At 26.7% G+C, this 22,073-nt stretch overlaps 1 protein-coding gene across 2 annotated transcripts in view; it reads right to left on the bottom strand.

Moving 5' to 3' along the window:
• The window catches only part of LOC107453345 (solute carrier family 4 member 11), a 346,640-nt gene that overhangs the window by 50,410 nt on the left and 274,157 nt on the right, over window positions 1-22,073 (bottom strand). For both annotated transcript variants that reach the window (XM_016070143.3, XM_071187398.1), the window contains 5 exons: window positions 18,870-19,070; window positions 16,269-16,350; window positions 16,068-16,190; window positions 13,334-13,447; window positions 8,269-8,401 (listed from right to left, as the gene is read on the bottom strand). In XM_016070143.3, the coding sequence (XP_015925629.1) occupies window positions 8,269-8,401; window positions 13,334-13,447; window positions 16,068-16,190; window positions 16,269-16,350; window positions 18,870-19,070 (653 nt within the window). The remainder of the gene's footprint in view (window positions 1-8,268; window positions 8,402-13,333; window positions 13,448-16,067; window positions 16,191-16,268; window positions 16,351-18,869; window positions 19,071-22,073) is intronic.

Raw genomic sequence — 22,073 nt, 5'->3', positions numbered from 1 at the left:
ATTATATATAATCATATTTTTTACTATTGTTACAAGCAACAAAATATTTTTACCAGGTATTTGAATCTGCGAGTTATTAAAAAAAGTATCGATTAGTAGCATATTTCTTTAGTAATAAAGAAAATAGTTTTGATAATTCCGATTTCAAATAAATATATTTAACATCTTTCTTAGTTTCCTTGATTAATGGTTTTTGGTATGAGCTACGTATTTGTATTTTACTTTAAATATTATAATTTGAACATTCCATCAAAATACATTGCATAGCCTTATTAATAAATATAAAATAATTGAAAGAAATTTGAAAAATATTAAAGCATTATTTGAATGAACTTATTTCTCAATTTTTCCGTACAATTACAATTACATAAATTTAAAAAAAAGTGCTGAATATTCAGAATATAAGTAGAGTATATTTTAAATTCGTATGATCTAGTTCATAAATAGCATTCTTTCTCGATTAATGTGTTACTTGAGGCATATTTTACTGTTTTTTAGTGCCAAGCGTGCCATTTATTATGTTTTAAACCACTATTTTAGTCTCAGATTATTCAATTATATTGCACAACTATATCTGGTGTCTAATATTAACTTCCTGTAAATGGAAATCAAATAAACGCCATATTTTAAAAACATTTGAGTTCAACATGAAGGTCAGGTGAAGTACCATTTATGCTAATAAATAAAAAAATAATATAATTTATGTCAGATGCTTCTAATTTTTCATAATAAGGAAACTTAGACGAATCAATATAAATCAAAATATAATATATTGTTAGTTGCTTTTATTTTTCGCTTAAGAGATAGTATCATATTTAAAACACTTTTAAATCTCATTTTGTGCAATACCTGTTGCTTAACTTTTTAGATTTGGATAATAGTTTTGTTTCTTAAAGAACACGTACAATTCACTTAAATCTGAAAACGGACGTTTGTGTGACTATAATTATAGCCGATAATTATAGTCACACAAGCGTATGAACAAACACTGAACGATTTCTGAAAATGAAATGAAAGGAAAATTTTTCGATATTAAATGATCAATACAAATGAAAATTTTTCAATATTAGCAATTCTGTTAGAGTTGTATGATTACATCTCATAACATTCGCGCACTTTCTCAGAAAATATTGTCTACTCTACAGCGTGGACTTCCATATTGGAAGGAGCACTGTAGGACGTTAACCTTACGTCCTACAGTGCTCCTTCCAATTCAAGAAATTTTCAGGACCATCTCAAGATCATCTTGTTTCTGAATTCGCCTTTAATCGCCATTAGCATTGGAGATATAGTTTTTAGATGTTGTTTTTAGTGCATATAAGTGAGTAAAAGTACTGTAATATCTATTTATTGTGGTAAAAAATACATGTAACATGCCATCTATTTCCCCACGTGCATAGGTTCACCATCTCTGATGTAAGTGATGGTTAGACTAGGTTGCAAAATAGGGTACGCATTTTCTAACTGCAGCATAATCAATGCACTGACTAATATGTCTCATATGGCAATATGTTTAGTTTATTAATTAAATAATATGTCTTTATACCCGTTAATAGAGAAAAATATTTTTATAAAGACATCAACTGTGAAAAACATTTTAATTTAGTGTAATTTAACCAACTCTCAACTCATTTCTACAACCTACTTACAAAAAGATTTGTGAAAAAGAAAAATATTATCAAATAATCTCCTTAGACACCTCCCTTAACCGTTACAAATATTCCCAAAACAGGCAGCTCTAATTTTTTTTATCCTTTGTATATTAATGAGATTGTTTTAATTAGGAATGGATGTCATTTAAAAAAATTTTGCGCTTGGCATTTAAAAATATTAAAATATTTTTTAGAGAATTTAAAAATTCCCCATTGGTAAGTAAAGTTGCTAGCTAATAGGTTTCCGTCTTTTATAGAATTTATTAAGAATACTACAGTTTGTGTGGAATTTATTAAGAATATTACAGTTTGCATAGAATATATTAAAAATATTGAAGTCTGTATGAAATCTATTCAGTCTGTATACCATACAATCTGTATGAAATGTATTATTACAGTCTGCATTGAATATATTAAGAATAAAACATTATGAAATATTTCGTATAAAGTAAGCTACAAATAGTAGCTGTCAATTGCCTTAAACCTACTAAGCTGTTCATTGCTATGATGAAACAGAATTAAATGATCTATGGTTATCAAAATATTGATGAAAGACAATTTGTTTGATACAAAAAAAATTGAACATACATGATAATTTTAAATATCTTACGGAGAAATAAAGCATAGCTGACTGATAAAAAAGCAATTATTTTAGATAAAAATTAAGTCTATTATATACAGTTCACACAAAATGTAATCTACAAAGGAATTTTAATTTAATGATCGGTTTTTCACCTACTAAGAAACACTTTCAATAGTTAAAACAACTTCATATTTACTGATGGTTAAAAAGTTATCTTATTAACAGAAATCAAATTTTTTGTGATATTGCTTTTCGACTTACATGGAAGTTTCCTTTCAAACTCTCAAATCCTATTAACTTTGAAAGTACATGTAACTTATCTGTGATAAATTTTGCACAATTTTGCTTTTAATAAGCCCAAATTTCGCCTAGGTTGTCTTGTTATACATAAATTTTTATTTTCCTTTACCATAATGAAAATTAGAAAGCCTATTATTTTGAACTGTTGCATTGTTATCCATTTCTGATATATTTTTACGATATCATCAAACAATATTCCAACTCGAAACATGTTTAATTTAAAACTCCCTATCCCATCATTTCAGGATGCAACAATAGGAAGTCATCATCCTGTTACTGATCTCAAAAATCATCTTCATGGTAATTTTTTGTAGAGTCGGTGTTAGCCATTTTTGAGATATTAGTGGCGAGTGCTAGTAATCCTTTTTAGCTATAACTTTTGTTATGACCGCAATCTTTTCAACTCAACACACTGAGAAAAATAAATTTGGGAAATTAAGGGTGTATATGGTAATGATATTTCTGTTGAGAAAAATTAACCGAAATTCTGGTTAATAAAACCAAAATACGCTGTAATTAAACCATTCATTTAGTGATGTTTTCTCTCATATGGTAAGGGTTTATGGAAATTTCTGGCTTTCAAAATTACAATTCCTATTACCACATAGTTAGTAAATAATATAAAACTGAAAAGTAAATTTAACCTAATAAATTGTTTTAATGCTATGCTTTAAGGAATGATGATAAAATTAGCAAATTTTAACTTGTTTAATCAAATATTGCCATATTTTATAAAACCCTATTTTATTTTTAATTTCATTTAAATCATTATCAAATCGCTTTGGTAAAAATGTTTGATTTCTGTAATGTTCCCATAAATCCAGAAAAGCTGTAAATTTCATCATATTATGATATTTTTGAACATACCTTTTTTCTCAAGACAAGAATGCCTGAAAGTCCTCATACGGCATTTTTTGATAAAATGGTTGCTTTACTAATCTCCAAAGTAATTACGAGTCATTTAAATGCATAAATGCATACTTCATTGACTATTGAATCACAGCTATCTAAAGGGTTTCAATGTTTTATAAAACAAGAATATGTTTAGGTAAACAAAAAAAAATAACTCAATGCTGGAAATTGGAAAAATTGATGTTGATTATTTTCCTTTCACTCAGAAATAACACTATATGATGCACTGTCCTGCTGATAGAAAATAAGGCATCACAGTCTTCTATGTGGCACTAATGTGTTAGTCAAATGTAAAATTACCCCTTATTTCGACTACAATCCAGCTCTTTCTTAAGAGTTTATGCAATAGCATATGCCAATGACGTTCAAATTGAACAAAATGAAAACTCGTAAAATAAGCAAGATGTTTTAAGAAAAGTTAACAAAAAATTAAATAAACAAAGCAAAATAAAATAAAATTAAACAAAAATAAATAAAACCGTAACCATAACTAAAGCTTTATTAAAAATACGAAGACTACGAACGTTATAAAGGACCGGTTTGTGGAGAAAAATGTTTGCAATTTGTCTTGTTCAAATTTTTCTCTAAAAATCATGAGCATTTACTTTAACTGACGCTCCTTCCGAGATCTGAAAAATGACTAAATTTTTTTTAAAAAAAGAAAAAAGCAATTGTAAGGAAGTACAAAATTTGATATTGGCATTTTTATCAGTAAAATTGTTTTAAGGGATATTATAACAATTACATTAGCAGTTTTGCTTCAATTTGCGAAGATAGTTAAAATTTTTATTGTGTTTTTTTTGTCTATGTTTTTATTTCAATCTTCGTGACTTACTTTTTTTATTTTAATAGATGTTTGCCATAAATTTCATAAAATCATTAAGCTGCTTTTCAGATTGCTTTATAGAAATAATAATGATAAGATTTGTTTGTGGCTTATGTGCATCAAAAGTCTTAATTCTGCAAAAAAAAAAATTAAAAGCTTTTTCTCCAAACATTGGCTAAGTTATCCTTTGTGTCGATTTATATTCTTATTAAGCACCTGAAGAAAGAAAAAGTGAGGCTGTTTTGTTGACTTTTAGATACGAGGGATAATTTCTGCATTATTTTATTTTTGTATTATTTTAAGCATTTTTTTAGGATTTATCCTTAAGAATTCCTCTAAACATTGTGAACAAATTATTAAAAAATACTCGGAAAATTTCCTATTTATTAGAAAAAAATCTACACATTTCACTTTAAATTTTCTGTGTAATTTTTAACCCATTGTTGAGCCCATTGTTGAAATAATTAGTTTTTCAAATAAACTTCTTCGCACAAATTCTGGGAATAATTAATTCTAAAGAGCTAAAAAGAGAATTCTCAGAACAGAACTAAGAGAATTCTCAAAGAAAGAGAATTTTAACAATAACAAATTTCAAAGAAGAAACAATGGGAATAATGAAAATAAAATGAAAAATATAACAATGACAACCGAAGCTGGTGTTTTCAGGGGGTACCAGCCCCGGAAGTCATAAAAATACAAAACCTTTTCTACGGAGAGAAATCTTTTCTATCGAATGATTAAAAAAGCGAATTCTAAGAATTTTCTTTTTAAATCATTTTGTGCGATTTTAATAAAAAACAGAGCTCTTTACTTAGTCCATATATATATATANATTGTATATATATATATGTATTAAAAATGGTTCTATGCCTTTCTGTAAGTATCAAAAATAATAACTTAATTTTAAATGCCTGAATTGAATTAAGGATATTTTTGTCTTTCGTAACATTTTTCTGAAAATAGACCGAACTGATTTTAAAACGAAATGAACTTCCTCTTCGCTTAAAATAGGTGGACAGATAGTATAACATAGATCAGTTTGCACATAATAAGTTATGAGAACAAAGTAGGAGACGAAGAGAAATTTGGCAATTTTTATCATTAAGGAATAAAATGACGCTTTTTCTGGAAATGAATAAGGATACTACTTTTAGAAACGAAACATGACACTATTCAAAGTACGGCGTCAACTTAAAAACTATCATTGCAAATAAATTGATTTGCAGCTCAGAGTAAAACGGAGTTATGTTGATGCATAGTGACCTGTAAAAAGAGTTCCAATAATTGATTTTGTTTTCTAAATATTCGATGAAAATTTTGGAATTTACACGATAGCAAACAAGCAATGAAATGAATAAAATGAAATAAGTTTTTTGTTTCTATAACTCTAATACTGTGACTTTGATTGAATAATCTTCTAATTGGGTAAAACAAATTTCCGAAGCTGATAAAAAAATGTGGTCAAAATTACTGGAATTTGGTAAGTTTGGTAAAATTTAGAATGCTTTTTGCTCTATCGGAACACGAAAGAGCTCGGAAATTTTCACCAAAGAGTTATGTTTATGATTTTTGTAAAATTAACCATTTAATATAGTGTTATATGTGAATTTTTTTTAAATGTAATAATATTTAGTAATTTTATCATGATATCCTAAAGCATATCATAATAAATATTTATTCGGTTTAGTATTTTTTACTAACCGTTTTTTACTAAATGTAATAATTTTGAAAAACTGGATTTTTTTCGACAACCGTTACCATTTGAATGCAAATATAATTACCAATGAATGGTTTATAAATACTATATAATTCTGGTTATATATATATATAACCAGAATTACATGTTTTTTCACCAAAAATACAATTGCCATGCAGTACGGTAATTTTATTAGAATTGTTATTTCGTGGATAGAGCTTTGTTTCAAAATAACTGTGCTGTAATGTGCTGATTGAAAACATTAGAATTTGTAAACAAAAAAAATTTTAAAACTGTCACTGAATGTAATTAAAGATTTTAATAATAGTAACAGAACATAAGTGCTAAAAATGATGTTTTAGTTTAGGTATAAAAATATGCAATAGAAGCAAACTATTAACGATATTAAAAAAAATTATTTTAATACTTAGCACCAATAGCTTGTAGTAAAATGTATTGTACAAACGGAAAAAATAGACAAAAAAGTTTCAAGGAAATAAAATAAATAGTATAACGTAAATAGAAATAGAAATATTGAAATAAAACCTTATTTGGCACGACATATAAAAAATTATTCCACGAAGCACCAAGTGAAGATTAAAAAGTGACAGAAGTAAGGATTATAAAGTCTGAGTTTGAATTTGTTTGGAATCTAAATTCAATTTCTTTTGTTTTACTAACTATTTTCTGCTAACGCTTAGGGTCGGATTAGGACTATAGTTTACTAACATAAATGTAATAGTGTATTTTTGCGTCGCATATTTCTGAATTGAAATACATTTCATTTTCTTATGACTGCAATTTTTCTAAAGTTTGTTAAATTTGAACTGTTTAATGAGTTATTTTTGCAATTAAAAATTGTACAAATTGATTTCTTCTATTATTTCAATTTATAATTGACATGGTATATTTTTTTACTATATTTTGCAGTAAAAATAATTTTGCTTCTGTTATGAGATATTTTAAATTTTATTTCAATAGCATTTATTTTATAATACTATTTTCGTATTATTGTAAAAAAATGTCAATACTCTTTTAAATTTTTTCAAATTTTAATCTGAAATGCTTGTTTAATCAAACTAATAAAGAAAGGAACATACAGTTTTTTTATGTTGTTAATAGTGGCGAGAGTATAAAAAAATTGGAAATGTCGCGAATAAATAATAAACCTGGAATTGAAACCTTTGCGTTTTTCGTTATAACTTAAGTCGATTACTATCTTACCTTTATGATATTTTGGACTCGTTATAAAAATCAGACACTTTACAAACAACCTTAAATGATCAAATACCTTTCTTTCATAAAATATCAGATACATTGTTATAATTTTTCGCTTCATAAAATGTTGTAATAGATTGTTGTAATTATTTATCTTTATGCATTGGATTTTTTTTATGAATGGTAATATCTCCTTTAACTTATTACCTTATTATAGAGGTGATTTAAATTAAGAAATACCAATTTGATGCTCATTTTGACTGAAAAAAAGACTTATAACTACATTATTTTTAATTGATATTTTTAACCATTACGAAAAGTTTATTTAGTATGTGTTGTTAATAATTTCTGGTTTGTTATTCATTCCTGTAATTATAGTATTTAAATATTGGTAATTTTATTTTAAAAAAAATACATACTTTTTCTTTGGTGAAAAAAAAGAACTATATCAAAAAATGCGTTATTTTTGCGTTTGAAAAATAAGGATTCGAACCTTTCATTGGATTCCCAATTCAAGGTGTCCTAACAATATTTAGAAATAGTAAAAATAATTGAAATTTCAAAGTTGTGAACAATTTCTATCGTTTTATTATTTACTGTTATATATTTTTAAAATATTGTACATTTTATTTAAATGAAATAGACTTTTTTTCTTGGGTGCAAAAAAAGAAATAAATGTATTAAAAGAACGCACTTTTCTTGCGTTCGCAAAATAAAGATTCGCACCTTCCATTTGATTGCCAATACACGTTGCTACGTAGTTTTTTTTTTAAGATTCCGTTTCGCGCTTTCTTGAATAAAAGTTTTTGCTGTCATAGCAAGACATTTAAAGCCACTAACTATATTTTGAAATAATAAAATTAATCCCTTTTCTTTAAGAATTTAAAATTTTTAAAATTTTAATCTTCGCCCTTTTGAACAGTTACATAAATCAGTTTCAAAGTTATTACTCTTGTTACTACTTTCTATTTATTAAAGCAAGCTAAAATAATTTTTAATAAAATAATTAATTAATTTCTTGTTTATTAACTCACCTGAACATAATGAACATGAGAGAAGACATATAAAAATGATTGCTTACCTAGTAGACCATTTCATAATGCGACTGACGTCAAAGATGGAAAAAATGACAAGGAAGAATGTGTTCCATAACCCCACACATGCGTACATGGCGTGAAAGTTTAATTGGAAGTCCTGACATATATTGAAGATCACTGTAGAGAAAAGAGAGTGAATGATGTTTTAGGTAGTTTACTTACCTTATTATAATATTATTTAATACACGATGGCTTTAATACAAAGACTTTATTACTTAGACGACGAAGATTAGTTTCAATTTTTATTTATTGAAAAAGAATGACAATTTTCTTAAGCTTTAATTAGGGAATGTTCATATATAATGGTAATAAATTGTAGCTAAATTTCTCGATAATTTTGAGGGAACTCTTTTGCTTTGTGATGATATTCAGCAATGATCTACACAAGTTAATTTATTTGTAGATATTTTTTTCTGAATTGGCATGTTTCGTGTTGATAATAACAATTAGAAGTTTTAGTTATTTTGAGTTTTTACAACTTACTAAAATTATCTTTTTTTTATTTTAAATTTGAAAGCATGATGAAATAAGGGGACTGAGATTTCTGTGAAACTAGAAATGCATTTTTTTGTTCGTAATGTAAACACTTCTCATTTCCTCAAAATAAAAAATATTAAGCTAATTGTTTATGGAAAAAGGTTTACTTTTGCTCGACAGATTCAATGAAATTTAAGAGGAAGAAGAAAATAAATTAAAAACAAAAAGAGTTTTTTTTTTCAATTTTATTTTATTTTCCGTTCCATTGCACAAAAAAATATGTCAAATTAAACGAATCAGTTTTCTTGATATTTTGTACTCTGAATGAAATTTTATCCCAAATTCTTTGGTAAGTGTTTTTAAAAAAAAATTCGTATATCCCCAATATAATATAGAATTTTTTAAAAAAAACGCTGATTTTAATACAAGGACTTTATTACTTAGACTACAAAGATTAGTTTCAATTTTTATTTATTAAAAGAGGATAACAATTTTCTTAAGCTTCATTAGAGAATGTTTTTACATAACTGTAATAAATTATAGCTAAATTTCTGGATAACTTTAAGAGAACTCTTTTATTTCGTTCTAATTTTCAATTAGGGCATTCACGATGTCTTTTTTTTGCTTTTAAATGATATTTTACTATGACTTACACATGTTAATTTATTAGCTGATATTTTTATTAGAATCGGCATAGTTCGTGTTAATAAGAACAATTATGATTTTTAATTATTTTGATTATTTATATCATACTAAAATAATGTTTTATTTTTTATATTAGAAAACATTTTAAATTAGGATGACCGATATTTTTGTGAAATTAGAAATGCAATTTGCTTTTATAATTTAATTACTTCTCATTTCTTTAGTATTTATCAAAAAAAAATATGAAACGAATTTTTTTGGGATAAATGCTTGCTTTTGTTTTACAGATTCAATGATGTATAAGATGAAGAAGCGAATAAAAATTTTAAATAAGTGTTTTTTTTTTTTTCAATTTCGTTTTCCTTCTAGTACACATTATACCCAAAATACTTCAAATTAAACGGTATAATTTTCCATTTTAAACATAAGTAATGTATTCTGGAAGCTGAACTTTATATTTTCCCCAAAATTCTCTGGTAAGTGAATTAAAAAAATTATTTTTTTCCCATAAGATCGTGAAATTTTAAAAAATTGAATCAAAACAGCGTTATATTTTAAAGATCAATATTGTGAAAAAGTATTAGATTCAGAATGTAGAACATTCTACCTAAAATTCAATGAAGAAATTTTTAATTTTTGTTTTGAAGTGCTTTTTTTTCATTTACTATTCAAACGACAAATAAAAATTCATTTTTCTAAAAATTTTCTGAAAATTTTATATTTAATCAATTTGAATTTTATTTTGTTCATGCGCTGGACAATAAAGTTTCAACATTTGTTTTGCTAAACAAAGTTGTCGGAACTTCTCAGATACCTTAAACAAAATTGCAGAAACTTCACAAAATATTTTTCACAGTGGGAACTAATGCGTGCTAGAAATTCAAAACACAATTTTTTTGCATTCACATTCAAGTTGCTTCATGAAACAAAATCTATCAAAAAACAATGGATTGTGTGCTGCAAAAATAATTACAATATTAAAAATTAAGCTTTTTAGGTGTTTACACCATCAAGTGCTTGTTGTTATTTTCTCATAACTATCAACAAAATAAAATATGCAGATCTTGTTAAGCCAAAATTAATATATTAGAATCAAATTTAATAGAAAATGAATAACCCGAAACACTTTAAATATGCATTATGACAGACCTTTTGTCCTATTATATTTTAGAGAAAGCAAGTTGAATGATTAACAATTTAGTTCGTAAATTTTTAGCAGTTTCGACGAAGGAACTAATTTACAATTGACTTGCATAAAAATATACAGGGATTAAATTTTAGAAACATGCAAAACGATGTCATGAAATATTAATAAAATGATAAGAAAAGACCTCAAGGAAGATTGAAAGAAATAAAAAATATGATAATATTTTATATAAATAATTAAATATTGAAATACAAATATTTCTTATATAGAAACATTATTTGACTTTATAGAAGTAAGAAACATAATCGGGGACTGTGAACAGCCGTAATTATTCCCATTAATTGAGACTACAAAATAAACATAAAATGTTTCTCATACTCAAGCTTATTTTCAATTTAAATCTTTAAAAATCCAAATGTGATATAATTTTAATCGAGTACTTAAAAAGTAAGTAGTTTTTAAACTAAATATTTTAAAAATAATTACATATAGTATTATCCATTTTTCAACTAATTGAAAATTAATATGTGTTAATTTTCTTATTTGTTTAAGTTCTTCTTCTTCAAAAAGAAATTTTATTCCACTTTTATCCGAAATGTTTTCTTAAATGAGGCACATTATTTTTCACAAATAAATCGAAATAATTTAGTTTAAGATTAATTCGCTGGTAAAAAAGTTAAAAAATTAAAAACTATATTAATTAGTAATAATAATATTATTAAGTACCGTCATACTTTGTGCAGCGGGGGCTACTTTGTGCAAATTCGAATTTGGCATTCTTCAAGTGCTGCTATTCAGTATTATGTTTATTTCACGTTAAAAATGTGTGGAATTTGAAGATAGAAGTCTCTTCTATTACTACAAAAAATTTTTCGAATTTTAAAACAATCTCAGAGTGTGTTTCGTTCATCCAATGTCAGCAACTTTCCGAGGACGTCGGATGTCGAAAAGTGTGCGTAGAAACTTTATCTGTGAAATGCAAAGGCGTTGATAAAACAATTGTCGTAAGTGCAAAATTTTTTATTTATATATTAATAAACAATTATATCATGTTAGCGTTAAAAAAATTAGAAAATTAATAACAAATAAGCGGAAAATGAAAGGAAATGCACTTTGGGGCTACTTTGTGCAAAGTTTCATTCGTTTTCTTTTTTCGACAGAAAAATGGTCAGATGTTATAAAAAAAAATACCTGGAACGAGAAACTACCGAGATTACACTTTAGAAAAGCTGCAACAATGTTTGCAAGCAGTTGCTGGTGGTATGTCGATTGCAGAAGCTTCTCGGAAGTACAAAATCCACAGAAATACTATCTCTAATAAAATTCACAAGAAACACGTCAAACTTCCTGGTAAACTATAATTTTTCTTCTACAAAGATTTTTCTAATGAATTAATCAAACGACTTAACACATAAAAATATATTTTATAGGACATCAGGTGATTTTGACAGAAACTGAAGAGCAAATTCTGTCATGTTCATTCATAGATGTCATGTTCAAATTTAACAGTATTATAAATGTTAATGAATATGTAATAATTATCATTTTTAAAATTTCATCCATTTCAATGTTTAAAAATGTATATGGTTTCCTTTTGTTTAAACTCAAATGTTTTGAAATAAACATTCTTTTTAAGAAAAAATTCTAAAAAAAAAAAAATGGTTTTTCAACGCTGAAAATTATTTTCAAACTAATATCCTTACATATCTTGATGTTTTTATCCTTAAAAATGTCAACAATTAACTTTTTTAGCAATTTTATATCAATATTTTACTAAAAACATGATTATTAAACTGAATTCCTATCGCTACACAAAGTAACCCCATTTGGGGGCTACTTTGTGTAAGGTATGTTTTGACTTATTATTCATAAATATTACATACAAATAATGCCAATATTGATCAAATTCACTCGTCTGAGTCCAGTTATGAATATAATATCGATAAATTTTACTAAAGTTTGAATTAACATAGTTTTTTTACATATCAAAGTGCAAAAACTGCGAAATCCTGCACAAAGTAGCCCCGAATGACGGTACTTAATATTAGTTTTTATTTTGAAATTTATTTCAATGCATCAAAGGAAATAAAGTCTGCTTTAATGTTGAGTTGCTGAAGCGAGAAATCATCACACGAGAGCTTCTTTAGAAAAATGATGCCACTTTATTAAACACTCGTCTAAATAAGTTTTTAGAATTCTCGAAAAATAAATAGAAAGCTCTTTGCAATTTTAGCGCTATAGAAAACAAAAAGTTTATTTTGCAAAATACACGAAGTAAAATTTGTTTTGATATGGATAATATCAATTCAATATTTTTTAATACAAGAAATGAGCAGTTTTATTAACAATCTTTTATCAACTATCGAATATTTTTTGTTAAAGACGTATATTCGCAAAGAAGACAGAGATATCGGTTTTTATTTTTTGATCTAAATTGTTGAGAATTAGCAATTAATAATAAGGTCGCAAAGAATTGTCGCCAAATTTGATATCTAAAGCTATTCTTGCACTCCTTTGTTTATAATTAACGCTATAGTGTAACAATAATTCATTACTTAACTTTTCAAATGATATTTTTCATTAATTTTTCCTATCTTATAGACTTATTAATTCCATCAAGCTTTAATCTATTTATTTATTTCACAATTGCTGAGTAAATTTAAAAACACCCAAAAATTATCATTATCGGACATTTAAAAAATAATTTTATATAGTAATAATAATATTAATATGAAATTAAAATTTTATGAATGAATAATAATCGCTTAAATAATACTTGCCTTTCGTATAGAGGCTTAGAGGTGCTGTCGTCATGACAATCACTAGTGGTTGGCCCCCAAGCAAAGCAAACACAAGGCCACCTAACGTTTGACCAATAATGGATTTTCGGACATCTGCAAGAAAAATAAGATACGGACAAAGATTATTGATGTTAATATATTTCAAAACATTTATACTTATACCGTATAGATCAGTGTTTCCCAACCTTTTTTGTGCCGTGCCCCACTCAAGCCTTTCTAAAATTCTTATGCCCCCCTATGTGACATACACATAATTTTTAATATTAAAAAATTGAATTGTTCATATAAGAAACTTAAATGATAGGTTTCAGTGAGAAATCTCTTGAAAATTGTTGACGAAACACAGTAAGTAAAATTTCGGCCTATAATGAAAAACTAAAATTCAAATTCGAAATCATTTTCATAAAGATTTTTTCTATAATAATTTAATATTTTAATTTAGAGAGATGCTTGCGCTTGCTGCACAGAGATTTTATGTTAGTTTCCAATTTGGTTAGCTTCAGCCTCAAGTCTCCCCACTGTGTTATATCCAGGCGATTTCCTTTTTTTACCCGTAAATCATTTACAGCACTAAATCCACATTCAGTTAAATATGAAGATGGAAACGGTAACAATAGTTTTTTTGCATATTTGGTTGAATTTGGTTACTTGATTTCTGTTTCCTCACAAAGCCATGCCATCACTCCTTTTATAAAATAAATAGTTCTAACTGATTTATCATTTTGCATTTCTGAGAGTTCTTCCTGATACTGCATACTTCATATAACAGACAAATGCACTAACATTGGCTGCATCATCCGTGTTGAAAATTCTATTTGTTTTAAATCAGAAAATCATTCTTTTAAATCAGCCGATAGAATTTTCAGATGATCGACAATTACAAGTAAAGGCGGCATCATTTACTTTTAATTTTTGGGGACAATTAAACTGATCCAAGTTTTTGTTTTCAGACTTAACTCAATAAGGGTAATGAAACCAAATATCTTCGTTTTTGTATCAACAAGAGTTTTATTTGTTCCTTGAAGTTGCTTATTTAATATATTTAGTTTTTCAGAGATATCGGCTAAATAACTCACAAATGCTTTACCTTCGACTGTTAACAGATACTTCATATCAGGTTTGTCGCTTAAAAAATCACTAAGAGTCTCAAGCAGTTCCATGAATCTTTTCAAGCAGTTCCCTTTAGAGAGCCATCTTACTTCAGAGTGAAGTAAAAGTCTCACATGGTCTGCATTTTGTTCTTCACAAAACAGCTTGAAGAGGAGCTCACATTTGGCATTAGCTTTAATAGCATCGATACACTTTATTACTGAATGTAAGTACTTCATTTAGAGCAGGCGAGATGTTTTTAGCTACCAAGTTTTCCCTATGCACAACTTTATTCCCTATGCAATAACACAATGCACAAGAATCATTTCTGGATTCTCATCTTTCATCAATTTTAAGTAGCAATTTTTCTTGCCCATCATATTAGCTTATTATATAATATCATTTTAGCTTATTATATAATATCTTTGGAGGAAGTGGTGCTTTGTAATCTCTTACATATCAACATTTCTTCAGCAAAATGCCCTTTATCAATACGTTTTACGTAAGTTATCAATACTGCCGCACTGTCTATCAAAGTTGATTCCTCCATTTTCACTGAGAATTTTCTTGTTTTTCGCTTGTCAACAAGTTGTTTTTCAATATCTTCACTCATGAGTTTATAAATATTCATTGACCGCAATTATTTAAGAATTTGCTTTTTTTCTTACAATGTTGGCACCGAAATCTAGCATTGTATTTAAATGGCCCGGAGCAAATAGGTAAAACTCTTGTAGAGTCCTTTTTCGAACTGCCCCCCTTAACAATCAAATTGCCCCCCAGTGGGGCGTGGGCCCCACGTTGGGAAACACTGGTATAGATGATGGAGAAAGGAGTGATTCTTCAAAGCCAGTACACTCTGAAAGTATACTTACTAATACGCGTTGTAAAACAAAAATACAAATTGACATCACGTTCGTATGATGGTGGGCCGCTATAGTCTTAAAAGATTGTTTCATTTATGATACCGTGGGCTGTGAAGAGCGAATTATTTGATCACATGGGTGTGATCAAATAATCAAGCAATGAAGTGATGAAAGAATCAAGCAATATAAAACCTCAGCTACACACAATTATGTTGTGGTGTAGCTTTAGTGTAACGTTAACAGCTAAACTATCCAAAGAAAGATTTATTCATAATTAAATTATTGTTAAATTGTTAAGGGATAAAACATGCTTCAATTCATAACACTTAATAAATAATCTGAAATGGATTATTTATTAAAGGAAAAACGTTGCGAATTGCAACGTAAAACTTTCAAAGGGATATTTTTTGGCATAAAAAAATAAACTTATTTTAAAAAGTTTCAGTACCGCAGCACCTCTTTTGACGTTATGTGTGAAGAATGAAACTAAGACAAACGCAAAATAAATTTGCACTTTGAAAGTTAAATAATTTTTCTTCATTTCTTCGATCTATCGAACTAAAGATTAATTTTTAAAACTCAACTGTTTGTTTCCAATATTTTTATTAAAATCCCTCTTAATATGCTCAATTTTAAAATATTTTTTTTAAATTTTTATTTAGTATTATTTTATTTACCTATTTACTACTAAATAGCCTAATTTACATTCACGATAAGCAGAATTCTATTTTAAACATGCATGTTTTAGTAAAAGTATTTACCTATTTGTCCTTGTGTATTGTTGTCATTGAGGGCGCCAAAAGCGATAGTCGGAAGGATGCAGGCGAAATACAGGAAAAATATAGTCGATAATGTTTTATGGATTGTCTTATGTCCCACAAAACCTGAAATAAAAAAATAAACTGCAGAGTACAAATAACATAACAGACAAAAGAGTTTTATCTAAGTCGATGGACTCTTACCGTCTATAAAGTCACTGACATAGAGCGAAGATCTCCTGCGTATATCATCCCACAAGCCTTGGGCTAACATGCACTTTGATTCCTTAAAGAAAACCAAAATACGTAATGTACTTCTAACTTTCATCACTTATTTGCGTCTTTTATAAGAAAAAAAGCATATAAGGCTATATATATATATATATATATATATATATATTAAATTCGTTAAAAAATAAATAAGAAAATATTGTATTTTAAATATTTAATCTTATCTTTAGTTGATAAAAGTAAAATGCTTTTAGAAAAAACTGTAGACTTATTTTTTTATCACTTTATCTGTGATTTGTCTTAAATGTTCTTCTCAAGGAAAAAAGTAGGCTCAAAACTAGCAGAATATGGTACGTGCTTCTGGCCGTGCTTCTGGCTCTATGAGAACAGCAAAAAGTTAGGTACGTTTTACAAAAGTACTTTGGCAATGATTTTGGTAAAATTACTTATAAAATATGGTTTTATAGTTAGTGATAAGGTTAGGTAAAAGTAGTAAAATGTAGAAAATTTGGTTATTTTATCATGATAACTTAAAGTATAGTATAAAAATATTTTTTAATGTTAAATTTACTTTTCTGTTTCGCATTCTTTTTTGAATGTGCTTTAAAACGTAATATAATTTAAAAAACCAGATTTTCCCGTAAGCCGCTACCATGATAATAGAATTTTTTCCAAATGAATGACTTAAAGACCGTATATTTAGGTTTTTAATACCATAATTATTATTTTTTCTCACAGAAATGTCAGTACGGTAATTTTAGCAGAATTTTTTTCACCGTGTATGAAATGGGAGTTCGGATAGAAGAAAGGTATCTCTGTTTTGGCCATGTTAAAGTTATAAAATATTTGGAACGGCTAATTGAAATAATACCAAAAATATTTTTAAAGTAGTTATAAGATATACAGTTTTTTATTATTCATAGTAATTATTTTACTTGTCGAATAAACGATTCAAAAGCTATTTATTAATCATATTCTAAATAGCACCATTGTTCAACGTGCTACAAACTTAAGTTTGTTTTCAGTTTCAAAGTGGGTTTTATATGTATTTGTCACAAAATAAAAATAAAAATTTAAAAGGTAATATATATGATTTTATATTAAAAATGTTATAGTATATTAAAAAATTTGGTATTTTTAATTATAAGTATACAATTTCTAATAATGTCAAAAATATTATTTTATTATTTTATGTATTCTTCATTAATGTTTTCCATGGAAATTATTTTACTAGTCAAAAAGGGATAAATTTCAAGAGATACTTATTAATTATATTATATCAAGACCGCTTTCAATGTGCCTCAAATCTTAGTTTACTTTCAGCTTCATTCTATATTTTATTAATATCTATGACACAAAATAAATTTTTATTTAAAAATGGATTGAAAATATGATTTTTGATTTAAAATACATTATAATTAGACTACATAAATTGTTTATAAGAAACGTACAAGGTAAAAAAGATATTGCAAAAAATTTCCAGTTGCAACTAGGATGGATAAAATTGTCTTAGTCAATAATTTAATCTATTCAGCTTTCACGAAAGACATTTTATTATTCAAAGTATTGCGCCAACAACAATGCAGATTAAAATATAATTGACGTTTAAACAGAGTAAAATAATTTCCGAAAAAATATTTTTGAAAACATTCTTAATATGACGGATACTTGAAAAACAAGAGAAATGAAAGTCGCGTTCAATATAGAAAATTAAATAAAATCAACTAAAAACCCACCATAGATAAATCAAAAATCATAAAATTGGATATTTGAAAAATCACTTGCAAGTTATCTAATGAAATTTTCAGTTAGCTAACTCAGAGTAGAAGAGATGGCAGAATTACAAACAGATCTATATTGCAAACAATTCCCTACCTCTGATATTTTCCCTCTTTAAGTAAATAAAAATAAATGTAACACAAGCTTTAATAAATGATTCGACGGATTTCTAGAATAGTAAGTTACTAAGTGCAGATAATAATATAAACACGGAAAAGTGCTCTTCATTTGGAATAACATCATTTTTTTTAACTTTTAATTTCTATGATATGAGTTGTAGTGGAGTAATTTATAGTCTCTGTGGTTTGAAACTGAATAATAAGATTATTTAGAACAAAGAATTTACATTACTTTAAATATGCTACGTGAACTTTACTTCATTGTGATTTGGAACTTAAAATCAAATGAAAATATTAAAAATTGAATTATAAAGAACTATTATAATTTTTTTACAGTTTTTTTACTTTTATTTGAGTATGAGACCTTAAAACAATAATAGATATGAGCTGCAGTAGAGAAATCTATATTATTTGTGATTTGAACCTAAATCGCAAGATATTTAGCAGAAATAATCAATTTTATTTTTAACATGTAAGTGAGCTTTCCTACATCGTGCTTTTGAAATCGCAAAACTCAAGTCAAAATATTAAGGGTTGAAATATTTATGTGTGCGCAAAATTTTAAACAAAATTGATTTAATAATGGATAAATGGTTATGGTGTGGATATAAATCTTTTAGAATATTTTGAAATAAATGTTTGAGAGTAAAAAAAAATATTTTAAAGGAGAACTTACATCAAAGTCCAGATCCCCATCGTGCGTTCCAAGACGCTTGGAAGGGTTGCTCTGTTCAGCTGCCAAGTCCTGTGCATGCTTCAGGAGCACGTTCTTAAACTCAGCTTCGCTGTGGACCTCCAATAATCGTTGTCGGAAATCCATATCGGCGAAGATGGTCGCGAAGGTACGACCTGTTTCTAATGCATTCTTGGTCCCTTTCTATGCAGAAAATAATTAAACAATTTCAAAATATGGTACCCGATGGGAAATTTGTCAGGAAGTATATAAAAATTAGTTATCTATAAAGCAATTAGCTATAAAGGATAATAGAAAAACAATAATAATTAATAAAACTTCATAACACCATTTTTTCTGTTAAATATATTTTTTCTCAGTTCTTTTTTTCACTGACGTTGACTTGAATTTGCTAAGACTTGCGCAGGTCTTGATAATGGGTGCCTGTTTTTGGAGCACTTGAAACATGTCTACTGCGATTTTGCTTTTGTATATTTCTGAAGGGAGTCAAGTTTTTAATGATGTAATATCTTATCGCTTTAGTTTCTTGGGATTAATTATTGTTGATTTTACCATAAGTAGCAGAGAGCTTCAGTGGTGTTTCTATAGAGTGGCTTTTAGTGTTCCCTTAGGGTCAAAATCGCGATAAATTTCACTATATTTTGGTAGCTTTGGCTATACTTATTTTCTTAGTGTAGAAATATTTTTATAATTTTTAACAAATGGTAACTAGCTTTACTTGAGTTGGGGCAATATAGCTCATAAATACGCAAATGCATTAATTTTCTCTTTCGTTTTTATAATTCTATATATATTGTCTATTTGTATTTATTCAATTTCTTTAAGAAAGTATGCTTAAAAAGCATTAAATAATCACCTTAAATTTAATTCAATTTTAGATGAAATGTACAATTTAAAAAGTAAAAAATTACTGCATCCGTGTTCTGTGAATTGTAATATCAGTAAAAACATGCCTTTAAAACTAGAAAGTACTATTTCAGCATTTTTTAATTTTAGAATTAAGTACAAACTGTGAAACTAAAATGTCTTTTTTTGAAATTAATTATAAGGAAATATATACGATAAGAACAGGTTTAAAATTCTCATCATCTGAAAGTGACAATAATTTTTTAACAACGAGTTTATGAAAGTAGGATAACATAGTAGACAACTAAAAAACTAATTTGTTTAAGTAAAAAAAAAAAATTGAAAAACAGGAAAAAGAATTAATTTGTAATGTGAGTACAATTGTTTTGTGATAGGAGAAGTTCATTGCAAAAGAAAGTCAATATGATGAAAAGAGTAAACACGTAATATTGACTACACAAAAGATAGTTTAAAGGGTTAGTGATTTAAAATCAATTTAATTTCAATAAATAAAATAACATTTTAATATTTCGTATTCCTAGTGATGCTAGATATTTTCCTAGACATCCTTTTCTTTGATTTTTAATGATATGACCTGAAAATTTTGTTTATTTAGTTTAATCCGTAATGCTTAACAATTTAGCTATTGTATTTAAAAAGATTAGCCACACTTTTGAATTTTGTTTCTATATGTGTCAGATAGTGATAAATCCATTTAAAAACATCGTCAGTTACCAGAAGCGACGTAATAAAGTCAAAGGCTTAATAGAAAACAAATATGTAATGTATAGAATAAAATTATAAGGAGTGAAGTCTTGTAGAAGAGAAAATGTGTCATGATGATGCATTTAAAAAAAAGGTTAGTTATTTTTTATGCAAAAGATAGTTAATACTTCACTTAATAGTTTCAGCTGGAAGGAAGTAGCGTCAAAACCAGGCGCTTCGGATGAGCGGTTATTAAATACTTGTTTTCCGCGCAAATAAATTTAATCCTAAGCTTTTTTACTTATCTAATGATGATATGAACAATTAATTTGGAAATTAGTCTTTGTTTGTGATAATTACAATTTATTAAGGTAGTTATATAAAATAGTTTATAATATTGTAGGAAAATATTTATGGTGATGATATATATTCATTTTAACATTATAGAAGGTAATTTGCACTTTACTTGAATCAATGTATTTTTTCTCCAAATTCAGTGATTTAAAATAATGGAATTTGCTGAAATATGAAAGATGAATTGAAATTTCATGAAATTGCCAAGGCAAATGAAATATTTTCCTCCTCACTCTTAAGAACACGAAAATTTACTTATTTAAAGTAAATAAATAAATGTTGCTTTCTTTTTAGCATTTAAAAATTGCCAAATGTCAGATAAAATTTCGCTAATCCTTCGGGAGATGCCTATTTTGAGATAAATTGAAAGCTTATCTTTATCGCATTCAAAATATAAGACTGAAAATGCTATACGCTATGTTTTTAAATATAAAGAATAAATATTTGCTATAGATAATATTTTAAAATAACTTTTGTTAGCAAAGGACCATAATTTAGGCTTAACATACAATAACAATTTTTAAGTTACTAATGCTTAATTTTTATTTAAAAAACGAATGTTCTTTATACATTGGGAGGTATTGAGGAAATATTATGTTTAATATAATGTGAAAAAATATTAAGTACTATATTTATTTCAGGATATGTCTTTTTAGGGAAACAAAAAAACATGCAATTGTATTTAGTAGATAAGCAGTATATATGCAACAATATTTTGAAATAACATTTATGAACACAATATATATAGTTCCTGGCCAAATTATTAGACACACAGTAAGATTCTATGTAAAATCTTGATTATCAGATGATGCTACGTAGCTTTATTGTTTTTAAACGACTAAAACCTGTTTGCACTTATTTACGTTCGTGTATCAATTGGTTAAATTAGAAGATATGTAATCTAAATTCGACGATTGGATAAATTAGACGATTTTTTATATAAATATAGAATATTTATTTTATCAGTATGTTATATTATATTAGTATATTATAAAAATTAGACCAAATTATTAGACGTACTATATTTTTTTTAATAACTACAGGATTTGCGCGAATTTATATGCTATACTTTTATATTTAAACATACATGTAATGGGTTTTGTGTCAGGAAATTTTTTTATATACTTCCAATTTGTATTCATTTTTAACTTATTGCATTATAATGGTAACCAATTATTACGCGAACACGGGTCCGATAATTTGGCCAGGGACTATATATATATATATATATATATATATACATAAATATATATATACATATACATAAATATATATATATAT

The sequence above is a fragment of the Parasteatoda tepidariorum genome, chromosome X1, assembly GCF_043381705.1.
Source record: "Parasteatoda tepidariorum isolate YZ-2023 chromosome X1, CAS_Ptep_4.0, whole genome shotgun sequence".
In the NCBI taxonomy this organism is placed as follows: Eukaryota; Metazoa; Arthropoda; class Arachnida; order Araneae; family Theridiidae; genus Parasteatoda; species Parasteatoda tepidariorum.
The sequence above is the reverse complement of the archived record's forward strand: the minus strand, read 5'-3'. Positions and strand labels throughout refer to the sequence as shown.